The sequence below is a fragment of the Peromyscus leucopus genome, chromosome 9, assembly GCF_004664715.2.
Source record: "Peromyscus leucopus breed LL Stock chromosome 9, UCI_PerLeu_2.1, whole genome shotgun sequence".
Lineage (NCBI taxonomy): Eukaryota > Metazoa > Chordata > Mammalia > Rodentia > Cricetidae > Peromyscus > Peromyscus leucopus.
This window is the reverse complement of record NC_051070.1, coordinates 69,418,308-69,441,424: the sequence shown is the minus strand read 5'-3', so window position 1 is coordinate 69,441,424 and position 23,117 is coordinate 69,418,308. Positions and strand designations below refer to the sequence as shown.

Below are 23,117 nucleotides of genomic sequence, written 5' to 3'. Positions count from 1 at the left end.
AAAAAAAAAAAAAAGGAGGCTACAGAGATGGCTCAGCAGTTATGAGCGCTGGATGCTCTTCCAGAGAAACTGGGTTTGACTCCCAGCACCCACATGATGGCCCAAAGCCATCTGTAGCTTCAGTTCCGGTGGGTCCAACACCTTCTTCTGGTCTCCTTAGGCACCAGGCATGAACATGGTGCACAGACATGCATGCAGGTAAAACACCCATGCACACAAAACAAACAATATTTTTTTTTTGAGCTGAGGACCGAACCCAGGGTCTTGAGCTTGCTAGGCAAGTGCTCTACCACTGAGCTAAATCCCCAACCCAACATTTTTTTTTTTAATTCCCTGGATGATTTCATTATACAACCAGGATTCAGCCCCACTGTCCCAGGCTCCTCCCCTAGCCTCCTCTGGACCATTCCCTTGGTACTTCTGAAGTGGAGACAAAATTAACAGAGCCAAGAGACCAAGAATGAATCCCTAAGAGCCATACAGGTCAAACCCTCACACAGCCCTTCCCTTTCATTTCTGGTGGGAAATTAGCCCTCAAATTCGCATTGATCCTATACTAGGAAGAGCCCAAGACTCTGGTGCCACCCTAATTGTTAAGGTGACTGTGGGACATGACCTCACCTCTAACTTAAGATGGCTCTTGGGAAAACCTTTTCCAAAATAGGAAACTAGCTTCCAAGTAGGAATTCAAGGGGCAAAAGTCCGTTGGAGGCCCCGCTGTTCCACCTCATTAGTCACAGCACATGAGATCAGTCTCTCTAGTCAGGAAAAACTACATGGTCAAAGATCTCAGACAGACACACACCGAGATCCGAAGTCCTTCACAGTCCACTGTCTGCGCCAGCCAGCTCACAGGGAACTGCCTGCCCTCAGCAGTATCCACCGCAGCCCTCAGGCCTCAAGCAGACCCTTGAGAGTCCACAGCATGAAATGCCCCGCCTCAGAGGTGCTGAATCCTCAGTTCTATCTCCTGTATAGTCAGCAAGCCAACGTCTGCCGAAGATCCTATTAGTACATACAGTTCCGTAGGGCCAAGTGTGAGGCACCCAAAGACGCTTTTGCCTGCTCCCCAAAGAACGGTAGGTGCCCTGTCCACATTTACTGAGGTAAATGCTGCGGATGTCTGGGCAGCAGGCTGACTAAAGACAGATCCTGTTAACAAAAGGGAAAAAATATATAAACCAAACTAACTAGTTCACAGAGAGCAAGACTAGGCAGGAACAGCACAGTGTCTAACCACGCCAACAGTGGCCGGCGCATCCGAGCTCTGAGAAAGGGCCAGTTGGACAGGCACGGACCCCTGGATGCTCAGGCCCAACTAACTCTGCCAAGAGAAAACTCTACCTCCTACCTCTTCTGCAAAACTGACGGGAAAAAAGCTTCAGCTTTCTTTTCCCTCTTTTTGTTTGTTTTTTGTTTGTTTGTTTGTTTGTTTGTTTTTCAAGACAGGGTTTCTTTGTGTAGTCCTGGCTGTCCTGGAACTCTCTCTATAGACCAGGTTGACCTCAAACTTACAGAGATCCACCTGCCTGTGCCTCCAGAGTGCTGGGATTAAAGGCGTGCACCACCACGCCCAGCTTCCTTTCTTTTTTTAATTATTTTATTATTTTACATGTATGGGCGCTTCACCTGCATGTGCACCATGTGTGAGCCTGGTACACTAAGCAACGAGAGGAGGGCATCAAAGGCCCTAGAACCGGCGTTACAGTCAGGAGCCACCATGTGGGTGCTGGGAACTAAACCTGGGGCTTCTGGAAGAGCAGTCGGTGCTCCTAACCACTGAACCATCCCTCCAGCCCCCGCCCCCTGCTTTCTCTTCTGCTCTCTGGAATATTACAAAATTAAAGCTGCCTTTAGGTTATCCAAAGACAGGATGCAGAAAATAAAATTTTTAGACACTAATAAAAGTAGAGAGCATGCTTTACCGCCAGGTAAATTCCAGGGCATGTGTATATGTACACATATTCTCTAATTTAGCCTGACAATAGGTTTCATTTTTTTTTTTATTGTTTTGATTACATTTACTCACTAGGGACACATGCACCATAACACACATTTTTAGGTCAAGGGCAACCTGCAGGCGTTGGTTCTCTCCTTCCTCCACACGGGTCCCCATCGACCTCCAGTCACCAGGATCCCGGGCAAGCTCTTTACCTGGCACGGAGCCATCTTGAGACCCAGTGGTACTGTTGTTATCTTAGTGCTGAGAAAATCACACCTTTCAGTCAGCAATCAGCCCTCGGTCCATGTCCCTTTCACCAGAGCCCAGCCTTCCTTTTGTACAAACATGGAGGCCTGGAGGAGGGATTCTCCTACGTGATAATGCAGATCGCCCCTGCGGAGAGCCAGAGCACTCCACGCGGCTCTGAGAAACCAGACCGGCCACCCTCAGATGGCGCTGGTTGGTAGCCCGGACTGGACTCAGAACCCAGAATTCATTGACTCAGCAAGCATCCATATGGAGCACCCACTGGGCTTCAGACAGCGCAGGATCTGAGACTAAGCCCCAAGCCTGGCCTGCGCAGAAAAACAGAACACGGACAATTCCAAGAACTGAGCGCCAGGAAAGTCCCTGAGAGCAAGCATCCTGTCTGGGGCTGCAGGGGCTGCGGACGGCCGCCAGGATCACTGTCTAGACAGTGCCAGCTGCAGCAAGCGCAGTGTCCCTCCCAGAGATGGCAGCATGTCACTACCCTGAAGACGAAGCCAGCCGTGAGCAAAGTCACCCACTCACACAAACTCCAGCCGTGTCTGCCTGTGCCTCAACAGTTCCTGTGGGGGACTGTGCCCGCAGTCCAATAAAGAGCAGAAATCCGGTCGGCTGTGTCTGAAATCATTGCCGTTTGAATAGGGAAAAGATGACAATACAGCTGAAATACAGATCACGCCTCTAGGGGCCAAGGGCCTCATCCTACAGAAATGAAAACCTGAAACCAATACGGAGTTGACTTCGGCTTAAGCCCAGCCCTGCCTGCAGACTCTTTGTCCTTCACCACCATGCATGGATCCCTCCAAAGGCGGAGGGTATCCCTATACCATTCCAGGAAGAGCCATTACTAAGGGCATCCGAAGCCAGAGGAGGTCTTGACTCTTCCCACCAACAGCCCCCGCTTGCTTTCAGAGTCAGTCCTGGGTGTGCAAGTTAGAGGCTGAGATCAGGTGTCACCTCTGGTGATTTCACCCTATGGCCAGGGACCCTCCTCCTGTCTCCACGTCCAGCACCAGGACTGCAGACTTGCACCTCAGCACCCCAGCTTTTACATGGGCACTGGAGATCCAAACTCAAGCACTGTATCCACTGAGCCTTTCCCTTCTTTATCCTGTGCTGACCATCCAACTTGGCTCCTTAGTCATGAAAGAACTCTATTGCTCAGCTATACTCCTAGCCTCTCCCTCCTCCTCCCCCCCAACTCTCTCTCTCTCTCTCTCTCTCTCTCTCTCTCTCTCTCTCTCTCTCTCTCTCTCTCTCTCACACACACACACACACACACACACACACACACACACACACACACACAAATTCACCAGGTGTGGTAGAGGCAGAGGCAGATGGATCTCTATGATTTCAAGGCCAGCCTGGTCTACATAGTGAGAATCTGGAGATAGACAACAGACACAGAAAGAGACAAAGACAGAATATCTTTATGCCCTTCCCTACACAGTCTAGCATCTCCTCTCCCTTGTCCATCACGCCAAAGTTTCCTTGAGCTCCTGTTCATTCCAAATGATATTGCATTTCTTCTTAACATTTCTTCCAGAAAGACTGCTTTGAGTATGAACACACCAGCCCTAGCACACTGTCCTTATTCTGTGCTCCTTCTTTTCCACACGACCACAGTGGCTTAGAATGGTTTGCATATCCACCGTGAACTAAATAAAGGCAGGTTGTTTAATGGACCTTTGTCTTCCCCAGGTGTAGAACAGAAACAAGCTCACAGCAACACTGAGTAGATTTTTCTTAGTGAATAGCTCTGAAATCCAGTTCCCACCTCACTGCCTTGAAATTGCCTTAGGAGAAAGCCCACGTGGGAAGTCACCCTGTCGCTCATCCTTACCTAGCTTTACCTCTTAGAGCATCAGACACTGCTGCTCCCTGGCTATTTCTCAAACCGCTCTCTCGCAGTCACCGTCTCGTCTGCCCGCTTCACAGGTTTCCGTCGTCATCACTTTGCAGAAGTGACCTCTCTCAAACAGTGGTTTCCTTGGATTCCATTCTTTGTCCTCCCTTTGTACCACCCAAGGTCACCTCCTCCGTGCCCGTGGTTTCTGTTACTATATGATAACATCCCCAAACCCTTAGCAGCCAACTGACTACCCAGTTACTGCTAGAGGGGCTGGAGAGACGGCTCAGCAGTTATGAGTGCTTGCTGCCCTCTCCAAAGGACCAGGGTTCAGGTCCACTGAGCAACTTAACAACTGTGTGTAATTCTAGCTCTAGGGGATCTGACACCCTCTTCTGACTTCTGAGTGAAATTGTCAAGGAATCAATAAAAGATATTCCACTTTAAAACACTAACAAAGGTTGGAGAGACGGCTCCGTGGTTAAGAGCATCTGTTGCTTTTGCAGAGGACCCTGGTTCAGTTCCTAGCACCCTCATGCCAGCTCACAACCATCTATAACACCCGTTCCCAGAGGTTAGGATGCCCTCTTCTGGCCTCTCTGGGCACCAGGTACACACCTGGGTGTGCTCACCCCTAAAAAAATAAAATCAAATATCCAGCTGGTTATGGTAATCCAGCACTCCAAAAGCAGAGACAGGTCAACCTTACTTAGAGAATCCCAGGTCAGCCAAGGCTACACAGTGAGACCCTGTCTCCAACATAAGAACAAGCGGGCAGAAGTGAACTTGCTTACACGTATGAAATCGTAGAAGAATTAATAAAGACACTGCAAACCCCTCACTGGTTGCACCAATGGTAACTTCTACACTGCTCTCAGCCATCGTCTCCTGTCCACCCAAGCGCCGTTTCCCCAGTCCAGGTTTGTCATTTGCTTCCCTACTGACAACTGTAAAAGTTTTTTCTCCTTGGGGTTGGGGAGTTAGCTCAGTGGTAGAGCACTTGCCTAGCAAGCGCAAGGCCCTAGGTTCGGTCCTCAGCTCCAGAAAGAAAAAAAAAAGAAACACGAAAGTTTCTTCTCCTTTTTTTAAATTTATTTGTTTGTTTGTTTGTTTTTAATGTGTATGGATGTTTTTTCTGTCTGTATATATGTGAACTGCATGCATGCCCGGTGCCTGTGGAGGTCAAAAAAGGGCTTCAGACATCCTGGTAATAGAGTTAGGCAGTTGTGAGCCACCATGTAGATGCTAGGAATCGAACCCAGGTCCTCTACAAGAGCTCGGTAAGCACTGAGCCATCTCTCCAGCCCCTTGAAAGAGCTTCTGAATGGTATGTCTGCCACTGGCGTTGCCCTTGTTCCAATCCAGCTGTATTGGTCCCCCGTTTAAAATCCTCGCCCACCCCCAGGTTTCAGGGAAATTCTGAATCCTCACGAAGGCACAACTCCAGCTCTAACCCCATGCTTCGCTTGCCCCTTTATGTTCCACGGTCTCCTCATAACACCCACACCTATACTGTTTCTCACCTGTGTGTCTTACTACTGCCTTCCCCAGGGTCTAGAAAGTCACACACCCCCCCCCTTCTTCAAAAGCTTCAATGAGTCCCTAGAAGGAGGAAGGCACTGATGTAGGTGCTGGAGCGCCAACAATAACCAACAGAAAGTTCTTATTCCCGTAATGTTTGCACTGAAGAGGAAAAGGCAGACAATCAACAAATCAATCTTTGATGCCTGCTGGTAACGAGCGCCACAGGGAAAAATGAAGCCGGGCGCTGGGGTGTGGCTCGGCAGGAGAGTGCTTGCCTGGCGTGGATCCCAGCACTGCGAAACCAAACAACAAAAAAAGACAAGGAGGAAACAGAGAAAGAAGAGAGGGGCCCAGTGAGACGGCTCCGTGGGTGAAGGCATCTGTCTCCAAGCCTAATGGCCTGAGTTTGATCCCCAGAATTCACATGATGGAAGGAGAGAGAGAACTTATTCCTGCACATTGTCCTCTGACCCCTACACGTGTGTTACACACATACACACACACCATCAATAAACACAACCTTTAGTTTTCTTAGGGAGGCGGGGAGAGATGGTTTGCTGGTTAAGCACACTTGCTGCTCCTGCAGACCGGCATTCAGTTCAAGGCACCCACATGGCAGCTCATAACAATCTGTAACTCAAGTCCTAAGAAGTCTGATGCCTCTTGGTGTACCCTCTGAGTGAACCAGCACACCACACACACACACACACACACACACACACGCACGCACGCACGCACGCACGCACGCACGCACGCACGCACACACAAAGAAAAAAAGAAGAAGAAAATAGTTTGTAAAATGTTTTAAAGAGCCCGGCACTCAGGAGGCAGAGCCAGGCGGATCTCTGTGAGTTCAAGGCCAGCCTGGTCTACAGAGGGAGATTCAGGACAGGCACCAAAAACTACACAGAGAAACCCTGTCTTGAAAAACCAAAAAAGAAGAGAGAGAGAGAGAAAGAGAGAGAGAGAGTGAAAAACAAACAGGAAGAGTAATTGAGGAGAAGTTACTCCTGTTGTGGTTGGTTGGTTGGTTTCCGGTGTTGAAGATCAAACCTGGGGCATTACACACACTAGACACATGCTCTACCATGGAGCTACACCCCATCCCACAAGAAAGACCATTTTGACAGGTCTCTGGTAAGGTGGTATTTGTACCAAGAAGTGCATGGAGTTGGTCTGTGAACCTCTGGGGAAAGAGCCTTCCTGGCAGAAGGAATGACCCAAACCCAAAGCAGAAACACACCAGGCAGCATTCAGAGAAGCGAGAGGCAAGTGTGGGTGAAGCAGAAGGCAAAGAAAACAGGGAAGCCAGGCAACGCAGAGCCTTTAGGCCACAGTAGGAATGTGAGCGCTTCATCCCAACTTTGATCGCTCCTCCTTTCAACACAGATGCAGACACCATCCTCTGAGTCTCTGCCTGTAAAGCCTGCCACATACACGGCTTTGACATACATTTGCCTGGATCCCCTGCCACACTGCCGGCTACTTCAGCTCCGTATTTTATAAAGCCCACGACATTTAGTACGTTCTCCCAGCTCAAATTCTCATTCCTGGTCCTGATTCTGTGTTCTACAAGCAGCTTCCAGATGATGACTTTGTTTCCCAGTGACTGTGGTTTTTCACTCTGCTAAAGGAAGGGAATGTGAACATTCCCTTCATAGTGAACATTTGATCACTCGCAATTAGAGATGCATTGTGGGTCGTTTGAATGGGTATGCCCCCCCTAGACTTAGGTGTTTGAATACTTGGTCATAGTGAGTGAGACTATTAGGAGGTGTGGCCCTGTTGGAGTAGGTGTGGCTTTGTTGGAGGAAGTGTGTCATTAGGGGTTGGGCTTTGAGGTCTCAGAAGCTCAAGCCAGTTCCCTGCCTGCTGCCTGAAGATCCAGATGTAGAGCTCTCAGCTCCTTCTCCAGCACCATGTCTGCCTTCACGCTGCCATACTTCCTGCCATGACGAAAATGCACTAAACCTCTAAAACCACAAGCCAACCCCAATTAAATGTTTTCCTTTGTAAGAGTAGCTGTAGTCATGGTGTCTCTTCATAGCAACAGAACCCTAACTGGCATACTCATGCTCACCACTGTACACTAATACCTGGCACATCAATTTCTTTTTAAAGTAAACATGACTCAGCTCCCCGGAAAATGACCCAACTCTAGGTCACAGTGACCCACAGAAGGCATTGCTGACAGAAATAAGACAGGGTAAAAGGTCGAGAGAAATGAAGGGGAATGAGACAGAAGCAGCCTCTCACTCCTGAGTCTAGTTAACATCCCTCACGACAACTGAGAAAAATCTGCCACAAAGATTACCTAAAGGAACAATATTCCTTCCATACAGAAATAGTTATAATAAAAATGGACCATGCTTACATGATCTTTTAATTCAACCTCATTCTTTTCCCAGATGCAAACCTGTCATTTTTTTTAGGATCTCACTAATAAGATTATTGACTTAGTTTATAATCAAAACACATTTCTTTTTTTAAGATTTATTTATTTATGTATATAAGTGCTTTATCTCCATGTACAACTTTGTTCCAGAAGAGGGCATCAGATCCCACTAGAGATGGTTCTGAGTCGCCATGTGGGGACTTGAACTCGGGACCTCTAGAAGAGCAGCCAGTGTTCTTAACCACTGAGCCATCTCTCCAGCCCCCAAAACTCATTTCTTAACTCCTTTGTATATTATGAACCACCCTATGATCTCATTTACCAAAGGGAGGGGGGAGTTCCTGGCAATGCTTTGAACCACATTACTTCAGAAACCATGCAAATTATATAAATGGATATTGTTGAAAGCTCAAGAGCACACTTTTCTGGAGAGATCCACCCCACATTTGTATAAATAACTCCTTGTCCTGAGCATCTCTCCCTCCCCACCAGGGTCATGCTCAAACCTATGTTAAAACCGTTTGCTTAGAAACTCCAACTTTGGGGGGCTGGAGAGATGGCTCAGCCATTAAGAGCACTGGCTGCTCTTCCAGAGGATTCAGGTTCAATTCCCAGCACCCACATGGTGGTCCACAACCACCTCCAACCACTTTCAAGTCATCTGATGCCCTCTTCCTGACTCTGTGGGTACCAGGCAAGCAAGTGGTGTCCTTTACACACATACAGACAAAACGCTCAGACACATAAAATAAAAAATAAATAAATTCAGACTGGGGAGACAGCTCAGCGGCTGAGGGCACTTGCTGCTCAGTTATAAGGTCCAGAGTTCAGATCCCAGCACCTCCATCAGTTGGCTCACAAACACCTGTACCTCCAACTTCAAGCCTCTTCTGGCTTCTATGGGTTTGTAGATTTACAGACACACACATATGTATACATAGACACACACACATAAATAAATTAAATCTTTAAAAAGAAAGGAAAGTCCAACTTTCCGGATGGGCAAAGGACTCAGTGGCTAGAGTGTGTGCCAGACTTGCAGAGACCTAAGTGTTATTCTCAGTACCCACTTTGGGTGACTCACAACTGCCTATAACTCCAGGTCCATAAGGATCCAATGCCTCTGGCCTCTTCGGGTACCTGCACAGACATGCATCTATCCACATGTATATATCCACACGCACATAATTAAAAATCAAAGAAGTCTTTAAAAAGATATTATATAGTGAAGAGCCAAATGTGGTAGCACATGCTTTTCATCCCAGAACTCAGGAGGCTGAGGCAGTGGACCCCTATGAGTTTGTTTGAGCCTGTCTACAATTTTTTTAATTCTGTATTCCAAGCACGGTGCCACATCTTTAATCTCAACACTCAGGATGCAGAGGCAGGTGGATCTCCGTGAGATAGAGACCAGGCTGGCCTGCCTGGCAAGTTCCAGGCCAGTCAATGCTATATAGTGAGTCCCTCTGTCTCTCTCTCTCTCACTCTCTCACTCTCTCTCTCTCTTCCTCCCTCCCTCCTTCTCTCTGCTATATATTGAATCTCTTTCTCTCTCTCTCTAAATATATATATATATATATCTCCAACCTTGCTTCATACTGACCCATACGGAACTACTTTCCACCACAAGACTGCGAATCCTGGATTCGCCTGAGTGGAACTCCACAAAGAACTCCTCAGCTGCTGCAGCTGCAGTGTGGATCTGGGCCTCTCACTCCTCTGCTGTGGACAGAAAGACATCAGGAGCCCAGCACAAGCCCAGAAGCCTCTACCTCATCACTCGGTCCACCTCCCCTACTTCAAACGGTGGCCCCGCCATGCTGACCCGTTCACTTCTGAGAGCTCCCACACACTTCTCGTCACAGAAGTCCCCGGAATTCTTGCTCCAACCCCCCACCTCTGTCCCTAAGACCACTCCTTTTCACTACTCTCCACGAGTGAAACCACGTCAAAGCACAAAGCAAAACTAGTTGTGATGTCGGCTCCTCTCATGCCTGTCCCCACGCTTGCACTGCATGGCACACTCCAGGACAGCATGTCTGTCTGTCTCCCGCCTGCCATATGAGCTCTTCAATGGAAAGGGATGTGCATTTACCAGCACCAAATAAAATGTCTGGCACACGGTATGCCTACATCATGCTTTCTGAAGAAGAGAGTGGATGCGGGTTGTACAGTAAAGCCTTTCTCCTGTTAAACATGAAGAGTTAGCTTGAGAATGTCCTTCTAATTCAGAATGTCCTTCCTGGCCTCAGCATCTGACTTGCACTATGAGCTTATGAAACAGCGACTGAAGAACTGAAACCATCAGTCACGTCACTAAATTCTTACCATCTTGGCTGCCCTTCTGAGCCAGCTTCCCAATCTCCGTCTCTCGCTGAACAAAGTCCAGATACTCCCTACGTAGCATCTCATGTATGTGACCACTCTCAGACCGCAGGAAAAGTAAAGGCCACCCAACGAGATAGTAACTTCAAGTATAATTATAATCAAAACACTTGTTCAATGTATGGTTTTCACTGACTCTTTCTTACATATGGGTTCTGGGGTTTTTTGGTGTTTTTTGTTTTTGTTTCTGTTTGTTTGTTTGTTTTTGAGACAGAATATTATTCACTGTGTCCCCTTGGTTGGCTTAGAACTCACTAAATAGACCAGGCTGGCCTTGAACTCACAGAGTTCACCTACCTCTACTTCCAGAGTGCTGGGATTGAAGGCATGTATCACACCACCATACCGTTTGTTTCTGGTTTTGTTTTGAGACAGGGTCTTGCTTTTTGTAGGCTAGACTGGCCTTGAACTCACGATACATCCACTTTCACCTTCCAAACGCTGGAATTGGAGACAAGTGCCATATCCCCAGCTGCTTTTCACCAAATCTCTGAAATATGTTATCCAGAACTCATGGGCTCAAGTAAGCATCCTGTGTCTGGAGTAGTTACATCACAGCAGCTAGGTTCCCTGACTCTCAATTCATTCTCACAATATACTGGAAGTAAAGTCACTGCTCCTTACACTTAGATGCACACAACTGTTGAGCTCAGCCTCAAACACACATGGAGCACACTCTTCACTCTATCAGCGTTGTCTTAAAAGTATGCCCTGAACCCACATGCACACCTCGTGCCCTTTACTCACTGGGGAAGTCCAAAGATTCTTCGGAACTGTGGCTACTCTGCATGTTTTCTTGTGCATGTGTATGCATGCGGGTGTTCAAGAGTTTGAGTACATTTCTACTCCCAAATTAGAAACGGCAAATTAGAGGGGAGTGACAGATGTAGGAGGGCATAATGCCAGAATCCAGGAATGACAGACAGCTGTCACAGGTGACACAAACGGACATCAGGGAAGAATAAGACCCAGAGAACCAAAGTCAAACTGCTAAGGAAACAAATGTTCTTCCCTACCCAAAGGGCCCGAGGAGACCTCACAGTTACAGGGAGAAAAAATTAAGATGCGTTTAGAGCCAGCCTTCATTATTTAGCAAGACCTTGTCTTGAGAGGAAGGGAGGGAAGGAAAAAAAAAGGAACTGTGCAATAATAACCCTGCGTCATCAGAAGAAATGTCCAATTACAAAGGCAAGCAAATGCTCCACTGGCTTGAAAGAGATGTCAGCAAAAGTGGTTAAAATAATAGAGGCCTGGTGCTTAGAGTGATGCAGTCGCTTAAAAATATCACTTAGGAAAGTGATCCTTCTCTACACAAGCTACGTTACTTTATACCACATGCGGGGAGCCCAAGGCTAACAGACTCAAAGGAGTTTCACCAGTGAGTGACCTACCAGATCACACAAAAGTGACACAAGAGAAATCACAGGTCACATCTGAGACCTCCTGGGAAAGGCTTCCTTCCCCAAGAGTGCCTTCTGGTCTTCCTAACTATTGCCTTGCATGACAAACCTCCCCCACACAGAGATCAGTGTCAGCCACAAACATGGGTGTGTAAGTCACAAGAGACAGCCGGCTGTTTGCATAGCGGTAAAGCAGGGATGGAAGAAGCTGAGCAAAGATGGCAATGAGGAAAGCAAGAGAGCAGGAAATAAGGGGAGTGGAATCAGCCCCCGGAACAGCGGCACAGGTGTAAAATCCTGCACACGCTGCTGCTGCTGCTGCTGCTGCTGCTGCTGCTGCTGCTGCTCAGCTGCACTGGTGTAAAGTTCCTGCACGCAATGCTGCTGCTCCAGAAACTGACAGACTGTCTACACTTCACAGCTGGGGGATCAGAGTAATCTCCAAGGTCCTACGATCACCCAGGTTAAAACAGGAGCTGGAAAGGGACTAGCACAATGGTTCTCAGCCTTCCTAACGCTGAGACCCTTTAATACATACAGTTCCTTGTGTTGTGCTCACCCCCATCCACAAAATTATTTCGTTGTTACTTCATAACTGTAATTTTGCTACTGCTTTGAATCGTAATGTAAATATATGATATGCAGGATATCTGATATGTGAGTGTGGGGTCGAGACCCATCGGCTGAGAATCACTGGACAGCAGAGTAGCTGCCTCTGGGCACTTCCACTATGGCTCTATTCATACAGATTTTAAGAGAAGAAAAAGTCAAGATGGATCAAAATGGTAAGTCTACAACTCTAGCCCATAGAAATAGTCATGCAAACTGCCTCCAAGAAATTTGCTTCACCAATAAAACTCACACAGACTAAGAAGAAGGAAGGAAAAAATGGATCATGAAATGGAAACCAAAGTAGCTGGCTTTTTATCAAACAGAATACACTTGAATTAAAAAACTATAAAGTATCTCGGCATAGTGACGCACACTGTTAATCCCAGCATTCAGGAGGTGGATGCAGATGGGTTTCTGTAAATTTGAAGCCAGCCTGGTCTACACAGAGAGTTCCAGGCAGAACAGGACTACATACTGAGACCCTATCTCAAAACACAAACAAACAAAGACCCTACAAAGAAGAGGGTAGAGTGAAGTGCACTTGTATTCCCAGTTGAAACAAGAGGATCACATGAACCCAAGAATTCAAGAACTATAGAATACTCTAAGAAGCCGGCAGTGGTGGCGCACACCTTTAATCCCAGCACTCGGGAGGCAGAGCCAGGAGGATCTCTGTGAGTGGCCAGCCTAGTCCACAGAGCGAGATCCAGGACAGGCACCAAAACAACACAGAGAAACTGTCTCCAAAAAAACTATAAGAATAACAAAACTATAAGAATAGAAACTATAAAAGGTCAAAAAAAGTCAAAGTCACAATGGTAAAGAGATCAATCCAACGAGAAGAAATAATAGAGGCTACAGAGATGACCCAGCAGATAAAACATTTGCTGCTCTTGCAAAGGACCTGGGTTCTGTTTCCAGCACCCACCTGGCAGCTCACAACTACCTGTAACTCTGGCTCTGGGGGATCCAACACCCTCTTCTGGCTTCGTTAGGTACTGCATGCACATGACACATAACATGCAGGCAAAACACTCATACAAGTTAAAATAGGTAGGTAAGCAGGTAGGTAGGGAGAAAGAGAGAGAGAAAAAAAATTTTGCTGGGCAGTGATGGTGCACACCTTTAATCCCAGCACCTGAGAAGCAGAAGAAAGCAGATCTCTAAATTCAAGGCCTACTTGGTCTACAGAGTGAGTTCTAGGACATCCAGGGCTACACAGAGAAACTCAATCTAAAAATAAAGAAATAAAGAAATCTTTTTTTTTCCTTTTGAGATAAGGTCTCACTATATAACTCAGCTAGGCTGGAACTTTCTATGTAGACAAGGCTAGCCTTGAACTCACAGAAATCTGTCTGCCTCTGCCTTGGAATGTTGAGATTAAAGGTGTGGAATACCACATCTGGCCTAACAAACAAATCTTTGAAAAGAAAGAGGAAGGAGGAGGAAATAATTGTAAATATCCACCATCTCTGGCTTTTATAATCTTCCTCCTCCTTCCACAAAAGTCCCTGAGCCTTAAGGAAGTGGGTCTGATGAGACATCCCATCTAGCAGCTAGCTCCTCAGAGAACTAACTCCTCCGTCTCTTGTTCTCTGACTTTGACCAGCTGTGGGCCTCTGTGTTAATTGCTGTCTCCTGCAAGAAGGAACCTCCCTGCTGAGGACTGAAAGATGCATGTAGTGGTTTGAATGAGAATGCCCTCGTGGGCTCCTGTGTTTGAATGTTTGGCCTCCAGTTTGTTTAAACAGTTTAGGAAGGATATGGAGGCATGACCTTATTGGAGTATTGGAGGAGGTGTGTCACTGGGAGCAGGCTTTGGGGTTTCAAAAGACTCATGCCATTTCAAGTTAGCTCTCTCTCTCTCTCTCTGTCTCTCTCTGTCTCTCTCTCTTTCTCTCTCTCTCTCTCTCTCTCTCTCTCTCTCTCTCTCTCTCTCTCTCTCTCACACACACACACACACACACACACACACACACACTTTCGGATCAAGATGTGAGCTCTCACGGGTGCCTGCCACCATGCCTTTGCTCTGCCATCATGAACTCTAACCCTCTGAAACCATAAGGCCAATTAAATGTTTTCATTTATACATTGACTTGGTCACAGTGTTTTGTCAACACAATAGAAAAGCATCTGATATGATTTGTTAATCTACAGTAAGTCATTAGGAGTCAGTTTAATGCTATATTCATTTAGCAGAATAATAGTAGTAGGGTCTCCCCAGGGCCACTGACCTATCTACTCACAGGTCATGGCCCTAATAATAGTGCCAGAAATGGGTTCCATCTCACAGGATAGGGATGTGTGTGTGTGTGTGTGTGTGTGTGTGTGTGTGTGTGTGTGTTTTAAATGTATATGAGTGTTTTGATGTATGTCTGTGTACAACATGTGTGCCTGCCACCCATGTAGGTCAGAAGAAGGCCTCAGATCTCTTGGAACTGGAGTTACAGAATGTTGTTTGTTGAGCTCCTATGTGGGTCCTGGGAATCAAGCCTGGGTCCACTGGAAGATCAGGAAGTATTCTGAACTGATGAGCCATCTCTCCAGCCCTGTATGTAGATCAGGCTTAAATCCATTCAGGAAGCAGCTGGTTATTCCTCTAACATTCAGGCCACCATTGTACTCATTGGACTGTCTTGCCAAGCAGGCTGTTATTATAGTTTTCAAGGCTCATAGCTGGGTGAGACTGGCCATTATTTTTCTCCTCCAGTAGTATGTATAACACCTTCCAGCACTATGAACACTAGCCATTAGAGACGAAACTTCCAGGTCAGTACCAGCTTGGCATTGCACATGGGGTATGTCTTCAGCAATGGTGTCTTACCATCACATTCTGAAGGTGACAATCACTGGCAATGGCCTGTAATGTTTGGAAGTCTATTTTACTCACTGGCCAATAATTCCAAAAGGTATAACCTATTCCTAGCACTGGGCTTTTTATAGGTTAGCCTGTGGTATGTAGCAAGAGCTAGACTAAACAAGAAAAAAAAAAAGAGAGAGAGAATCTCAAATAAGTGAAATCTGAGATGAAAGGGAGACATTACAAGTGAAATACAGAGGATCATTAGGGATCATTAGGAATATATGACAAAAACTGGAAAACCTAGAAGAACTGAGTAAATTTCTGAACACATAGAAAAAAAAGTCTCTCAAGAAAAAAATTTTTGCTCGGCATAATGGTGCTTGTCACCAAGTCTGTTGACCTGGGTTTGATCCCTGTGACTGACATGGTGGAAAGACAGAACGGACTCGCACAAGTTGTCCTCTGACCTACACCACACACACACACACACACACACACACACACACACACACACACACTCTTTTTTTTTTTTTTTTGGGTTTTTCGAGACAGGGTTTCTCTGTGTAGTTTTGGTGCCTGTCCTAGATCTCACTCTGTTAAAGTTGCTGGAGGAAAAGGAGGAATTATTTATTTTCTTCAGTGGTCTAGCCCATGCACCAGTAAATAACTGTCCACAAATGCTCATGCAAGCAAACCTTATCAAACTCAGCAGGTCACAAATAAACAAAAAAGATGTGAAGTGGGAGGGAATGAGAGAGGGCAACAGGAGTGAAAATGACCCAAATACATTGTATAAATGGATGAAATTATCAAAAAATAATACTTTTAAAGACACATTTTTCTCACTAGGCAGTGGTGGCGCACACCTTTAATCCCAGCACGTGGGAGGCAGAGACCAGTGAATCCAAGACCAGCCTGGTCTACAAAGTGAGTTCCAGGACAGTCCCCAAAGCCACAGAGAAACCCTGTCTCAAAAAACAAAAACAAAACAAAACAAAAAAGACACATTTTCTCAAGCGGATGGTGAGGACCAACACCTGACTTGTCTTCTGACTGTGGTACAGACAGACCCACAGAACAGGTGAAGGTGTACACACACACTAAATACACATATTTCAGTACTTGCAGTCTGGGTCACAAAGCAAATTGAGGCCCGGCTCAGCTATATAGTCAGACCTCATCTCCAAAAAAAAAAGTGAACGACTTTGAACTCCCGATCTTCTTGCACCCTACCACCACCACCAAGTACTGCGATTACAGGCATGCACCACCACGCCTGCTTGACTCTTACAGAGTACAGAATGAGAAGTGTTGGCCACAGAAGTAAGGCAAGTGAGGAGCACTGAAACAGAGTAGAGGAAGTCAGACTATCCCTGTTTGCACAAGACACCATGTCATACATAGAAAAACTCGAGACTCCAGCCCAAAACTGTCAGAACTGACAAACTCAGTAAGGTTGCAAAATAGAACACCAGCATTTAAAAAATAATTAGCTCTTTAAAAGAGAATTCTCAAAAGAAGAATCTTGAAAGGCTGAAAGACATTTAAGGAAATGCTCAACATCCTTAGTCATCAGAGAAATGCAAATCAAAACGACTCTGAGATACCACCTTACACCTGTTGGAATGGCAATGATGAAAAACACCAATGACAGTCAATGTTGGAGAGGATGCGGAGCAAGGGGAACACTCCTCCACTGTTGGTGGGAATGTAAACTTGTACAACCACTGTGGAAATCAGTATGGCGGTTTCTCAGAAAATTAGGAATCGAACTACCTCAAGACCCCGCCATCCCACTCTTGGGCATATACCCAAGGAATGCTCAGTCATACCACAAAGATACATGCTCAACTATGTTCATAGCAGCATTATTCATAATGGAATACAAATCAAAACAACCTAGATGCCTGTCAACTGAAGAATGGATTAAGAAAATGTGGCACATATACACAATGGAGTACTACTCAGCAGAGAAAAACAATGACATCATGAAATTTGTAGGCAAATGGATGGAACTAGAAAACATCATCCTGAGTGAGGTAGCCCAGACTCAGAAGGACAAACATGATATGTACTGACTCATAAGTGGATATTAGATGTAAACAAAGGACAATCAGACTGCAACCCACAGATCCAGGGAGGCTACCTAGCAGGGAAGACCCTAGGATGACTGTGGCTTATAATAAGTTTTGGTTTTGCCCAATCATTGGGCAAGCTTTAGTGAAACATTTCACCATTAGAATAAGAATTTGTACCGTATCAAGCTGATGAAAGAATATGCTGACTGTACTTCCAGGAGGGAAGGCTAAAATCTTTTTAGGTTATGGATTAGCCTATAGAAAAATGTCTGCGGTAAATCAAACAGTGAAGGGGAAAATGAATAGGAATCTCACTTACACAACTTAAGTAGCACAAAGCTCTCTGAACAGATGAAGATAGGTTTCTTCTGTATCCCAGAATCTAATCAATATTTATATGTATAATTCAGCTATTATTTGGCTTAAAAGTGCTCATTGGGAAATGTTATCATTTTTACTATTTTCTACAGAGAAAATACTTTCCAGTTTCAAATAACCCTGGACTTTTGAATTATAACCTGTTTTTATGTTAAAAAAAAAAAAAAGTCTGTATGATAAAAAAAAATAGTAATTAGCTCTTCTATATACCAATACTGAAATTGCTGGAAGACAAATCAGGACCCATTCTCATTCACAATAGCCGCCAAAAAGAAGGTCCCCGGAATAAACGTAAACAAGGAAAGTAATGATTTCTACAATGAAAACCATAAAACAAGACTTAAAGCTAAAGTGGATACATATATACACATGAAAACTGAAAAGGACACACACACACTCACAAGAAAAAAAGGGGAGCTGGGCATGGTGGGGTCTTGATCCTTTGATCCCAGCACTTGGGGACAGGAGACAAGTGGATCTTCATGAGTTTGAGGCCAGCCTGGTCTAAATAGAGTTCCAAGACAGACAGGACTACATAGAGGGATCTTGTCATAATAGAGAGATAAAAATTCACAAAAAAAGCTTGTCATATGACCCTGAAATGCAAAGGCTTGTACCCTAGCTTGCAGGTTTGCCCTTTAAAAACCCTTCACTCTGAGAGCTCAGGGCCGTCCTCCTTCCCCTGGCCAGCCAGTGTGTTGGAGGCAGACCAAGTCTAGGCTCGCTTGTTTTAATAAACCCCTTTGTCCTTGCATCAAATATGGGCTCTGTGGCGGGCTTGCTTGAGGGTCTCGCGACACAGGCACAAAGCCACTCACAAGTCTGGACATGGTCACACTGTCGGTGGCAGACACAGAAGCATCCTGGGCTTGCTGGCCACCAGCTTCAATCCAGGTTCAGATCACCCTGTCTGTTGGAGCCCATTTAGGTTTCTAGTGGCTTTACCCAGCAGGTCTGCATAGAGAAGATGATTGGGTCACGGGCCTGGGTACCAGTTGTCTGGGATGATCTGCACTTGGCGGTGCTGGGGAGAGGTCTTTTGCTCCACCCCTTGGCATTGCTTTAAAAACCCTATGGCAGAGACAGTCAGGGCCGACAGATTAGGATCCAGGGCCGAAGGATTAGGATCCAGGCCCTCCTGAGGCTATCCTGTATTTTCTGTTTCTCTCCCCTCTATACATATATATTTTTGGTTTTTGGTTTTTCGAGACAGGGTTTCTCTGTGTAGCTTTGTGCCTTTCCTGGAACTCACTTTGTAGACCAGGCTGGCCTCGAACTCACAGAGATCTGCCTGGCTCTGCCTCCCGAATGCTGGGATTAAAGGTGTGCGCCACCACCGCCCGGCTATACGTCTATCTAATATTTCCTGCTGCTCCTACGCAAGAGTACTCTGGGGAAAAGTGGGGGTGGGATGGTCCCCCCACACCTGTCTCAGAGCATCTCGGTGGAGTAAGGTAGACAGCAAGAGATCAGAACACCTGACATCTCCCTCTGGAGATGTCACAGTTTTTGTTTTTAAGTCACAAAATTCACTGGAGTTGGGAGGTGCTTAATAGCTAGAGCAATCCTGAACATGCAGGTTTGAAGCCAGCCTGGTCTACACAGCAAGTTCCAGGCCAGAAAAGGCTACACAGTGAGACCCTGTCTTGATTTAAAAAAATAAATAAATAAATAAAAATAAAAAAGTGATTTAAACAGGGGTTTAAAAAAAAGGGGGGGGGGAGGGTTACCAGAACCTGGGAAGGGAAAAGGAAGTCAAGGGGTGGGGACAGGAGATTGACAGCACAGGGGTGCAACTGGAAAGGACAAATAACTTCTAAGATTCTACAGCACAGTCAAACAGTGGTTGACAACAGTTTATCGAATGTTTCAGAATAGCTGAGCGGATTTTGAACATTCCCAACACAAAGAAATGACGACATGACAGAATGCCGTTGCCTGGCTGATTGTCCATGCTGTATATACCAATTAAAACGCCACACTGGGGCTGGAGAGGAGACTCAGCCGTTAAAGGGTAGGCTCACAACCAAAAAATATAAAATCCACACTATCTCTCATAATCCATACAGCTACTGTGTGTCACTATACCTATAATCAAAAATCACTCATGATCCAGGCACAGGGGCACAGGCCTACAATCCTAGGACTGCAGAGGCTGATCCATGAAGATCCCAAGTTCAAGATCAGACCGGATAATGTACAGAGTTCCAGGTCAGTCTGTGCTGTACAGCAAGGCCCTATCTCAGAAAAAAAGGAGGAGGGGGAGGAGGAAAGGAAGGAAAGAGGATAACTAATGCAGGGCACCATTACCCATGATCCCCTGTAAATCTGAGAAACTGGAACTAGTGTACAAGGCCATGAACAGGACCAGCAGCTAGGCAATCTGATAATGCTAAGAATTACAGGTACAATGGTATTGTCCTACATCATTAGAAAAGGAAAGAGAATAAAGCTACCCTTGAAGGAGAACAACCAGGAAGAACATGAGAATGTGCCAATTGCTATACGCCACCAGACTTAGGGAAAGGTGAGGTGGGGCTTCTTCCTTTTCCGAGACAGGGTTTCTCTGTGTAGTCCTGACTCACTCTGTAGCCCAGGCTGGCCTTGAACTCACAGAGATCTGTATGGCTCTGCTTTCCAAGCGCTGGGATTAAAGGCGTGCACCACCACTGCCCTTTATTGTTTAGCACCGTACTAAATTGTTTGTTTGTTTGAGACAGAGTTTTACTATGTAGACCAGGCTGGCCTCAGAAAGCTATCCAGCTGCCTTCTGGAATTAAAGGCATCACACCCAACCTGTTTGTTTGCTTTTTGAGACAGGGTTTCTTGTAGACAAGCCTGGCCTCAAACTTGCTAAGGAAGAAATGACCTTGAACTCCTAACCCTCAAGAGGACTCCATCTCCAGGACGGCAGGGCTACAGGTACCACCACACACAATTTATACAGTGCTGGGGATCAAACCCACAGCCTCATGCATTCTAGACAAGCTCTGTATTCACCCTTAAATTGCGATGAACTGAATTTTCACACAAGACTCTTTTTTTTGTTGTTGTTGTTTTCGAGACAGGGTTTCTCCATAGCTTTGGAGCCTGTCCTGGACTAGCTCTGTAGCCCAGGCTGGCCTCGAACTCACAGAGATCCGCCTGGCTCTGCCTCCCGAGTGCTGGGATTACAGGCGTGCGCCACCACCGCCGGGCCACACAAAACTCTTTAGGAGTAGTCCTGGTGGGGTTGAACTCAGAGCCTCCACTTGAGGGCTTGTTAAGCTAGACGCCCTCGGTATACATTAATTTATAATCACAAAAACTTGTCATAGGCATTCATTCCCCAACTCCTTCATCTTGACTGGACTCACACACACACACACACACACACACACACACACACACACACACACACACCGCACTTCTGCCCAGTCCCCCACATCGCCGTTCCTGCCCCCCACCTCTACTTACAGATGCAGGCGGCGGCCAGCAGGCGGCCAGCAGCATAGGGAGCAGCACAGCTCGGGAAGAGGGGCTGCACCATGTAGTTGGCAAAGGTGATGGCGATGACGGCCTGGCTGGTGGGTTCGATGATGAGCAGAGACGTCCAGAGGCGGATGAAGGCAAGAAATCCCCCGAAGGCCTCCAGGATGTAAGCATAGCTGGCCCCAGATTTCTTAATGGTGGTACCCAGTTCGGCATAACAAAGGGCCCCAAAGACGGAGAAAATGCCCCCAACGGCCCAGATGACGAGTGAGAGGCCAAAAGAGGCACTGTACATGAGGACACCTTTGGGGGACACAAAGATGCCGGAGCCAATCATGTTCCCCACTATCAGGCACACGCCGTTAAGTAGCGAGATCTCCTTCTTCAGTTTTACCTGCTCGGCCCCTGGGCTGGCCCCATCTCCCAGATCGGAGGTATTTCCCTCGTGCTGGGCCGCCACTTCATACTTGGTGCTGTCGACCATGGTGGAGAGGAGGAAGGCCTTCACCAGCTTGCTTGCATTGCCCTCTAAGGAAGAAAGAAGATGAGGTTGGTAACCACACAGCATCTCTCCCCTCCGACTCCACGGGGTCCAACACAGCCAGCACCCACCACAATTCCGACTCACTTCCAACTTCCCGAAAACCTCTTCCCCCAAGCCTTGTCAACGTGATCCCAACTTGACTTTTCCCCCAGAAGAACAGCACCCTGGTCTCTCATCCTTACGATGTAGCATGCCTTATTTACCCTGACAACTAAATCCTGACCTACTGTGACAGAGGACAGGCATAAGGCCGTTCAGTAGCTCTCCATACAATCATAGTGGTTTGAACCTTTTGTTCAGCCTCCCCACCCCCCACGGCCCCCCAAACAGCCTGTCTTCCCTCTGATTTCAGTTACAAATGTCACTATGCTGAGATGCCTGCATGAGGAACCAGCCCTTGCAAGCGACTAATTTGCTAGATCCTCTTTTTGCTGACATGCCGCGCTCTCCCCTAAGGACTCTGGGTGCGAGCCTGAAGCTTTCAAAGTGCTCCTGCTAGGGATGCACGGCCACCTCCCTGCTCGGGAATATCCATTAACAAATGGTCAGCTGGCATCTTTGACGTTGGCAAAGCCCAAGCAGCCCCACCCATCCTGAAAAGAGACAGGCAATTCCCTTGATGTTGCTTTTCCTTTCCCAGACACCTGTCCCAGCCTCTACCGTCGTCCCAAGCCTCCTGCCACCAAGTCACTCACATCCACATCAGCCACAAAATAGCAATGATCTTTCAGAAGGGTGGCCCAAATGCACAGCAGCACCCAGAGGTGACTGGGGGCAGTGGGCGGTGGCTGCCCACCCACCGCAGAACTGCTGGAGACATACCAGACCAAACCAAGGAAAGGAAAGAGCTCAAGCCGGGCAGCAGATGCCTGGAAATACAGAGCTCGAGACAGCTGCACAAACTCGGAAAGCTTAGTAAGACAAATGGGGAAACACTAGAGCGAGAGGTTCTGGAGCTGGAGGAAGTGACCGGACACGCAGAACAGCAGAGAGAGGGGGTTCGCAAGGGGACAGGGTGGGGCACACTCACTCCCTGGCTCTGGATACAGGCAGGTTCCTACAGCAATGGCCAGCAGCAGTCACAGAGACAAAGAGGCACGCACCCCACAAGAGCAGTGGTCTGACCCGCTCCTCCTTCCTCCAACAGTAAAAGGGAAGCCTAGACAAATGCCTGCCGGACTTAAGTCAGGTCAAGAAGGGAGGAGGAGGTGGGGGAGCTAGAAAAGGAAGGGGTGAGGAAAAGGGAGAGGAGTGTTAAGCAAGAATCTGGGTCCAAGGTTCACAGGCCTTTCACATCTGCAAAAGGGGCAGCTAGGAGCTCTTGGCTCAGCACTTTCTGTGATAAGAAGGTGCTCGCTCAGGAGTCTCCTTTGTCAGCTCGGCCCCAGGACAGGAGGCCCAGAGGGAAGGGACAGCCAACTAACTGGGTGTGTCATCTGCAACCCTGGAGTGTCTTAATAAGT

At 46.9% G+C, this 23,117-nt stretch overlaps 1 protein-coding gene across 9 annotated transcripts in view; it reads right to left on the bottom strand.

Moving 5' to 3' along the window:
• The window catches only part of Slc7a7 (solute carrier family 7 member 7), a 44,917-nt gene that overhangs the window by 18,308 nt on the left and 3,492 nt on the right, over positions 1-23,117 (bottom strand). For 4 of the 9 annotated variants that reach the window (XM_037208538.1, XM_037208537.1, XM_037208540.1 and 1 more), the window contains one exon: positions 21,096-21,638. In XM_037208538.1, the coding sequence (XP_037064433.1) occupies positions 21,096-21,594 (499 nt within the window). In that variant the 5' untranslated portion in view covers positions 21,595-21,638. Of the gene's footprint in view, positions 1-21,095; positions 21,639-21,738; positions 21,958-22,349; positions 22,454-22,476; positions 22,569-22,684; positions 22,862-23,117 lie in introns of those variants that run through there. The other 5 variants (XM_028892165.2, XM_028892168.2, XM_028892166.2 and 2 more) reach the window with 5 other exon arrangements.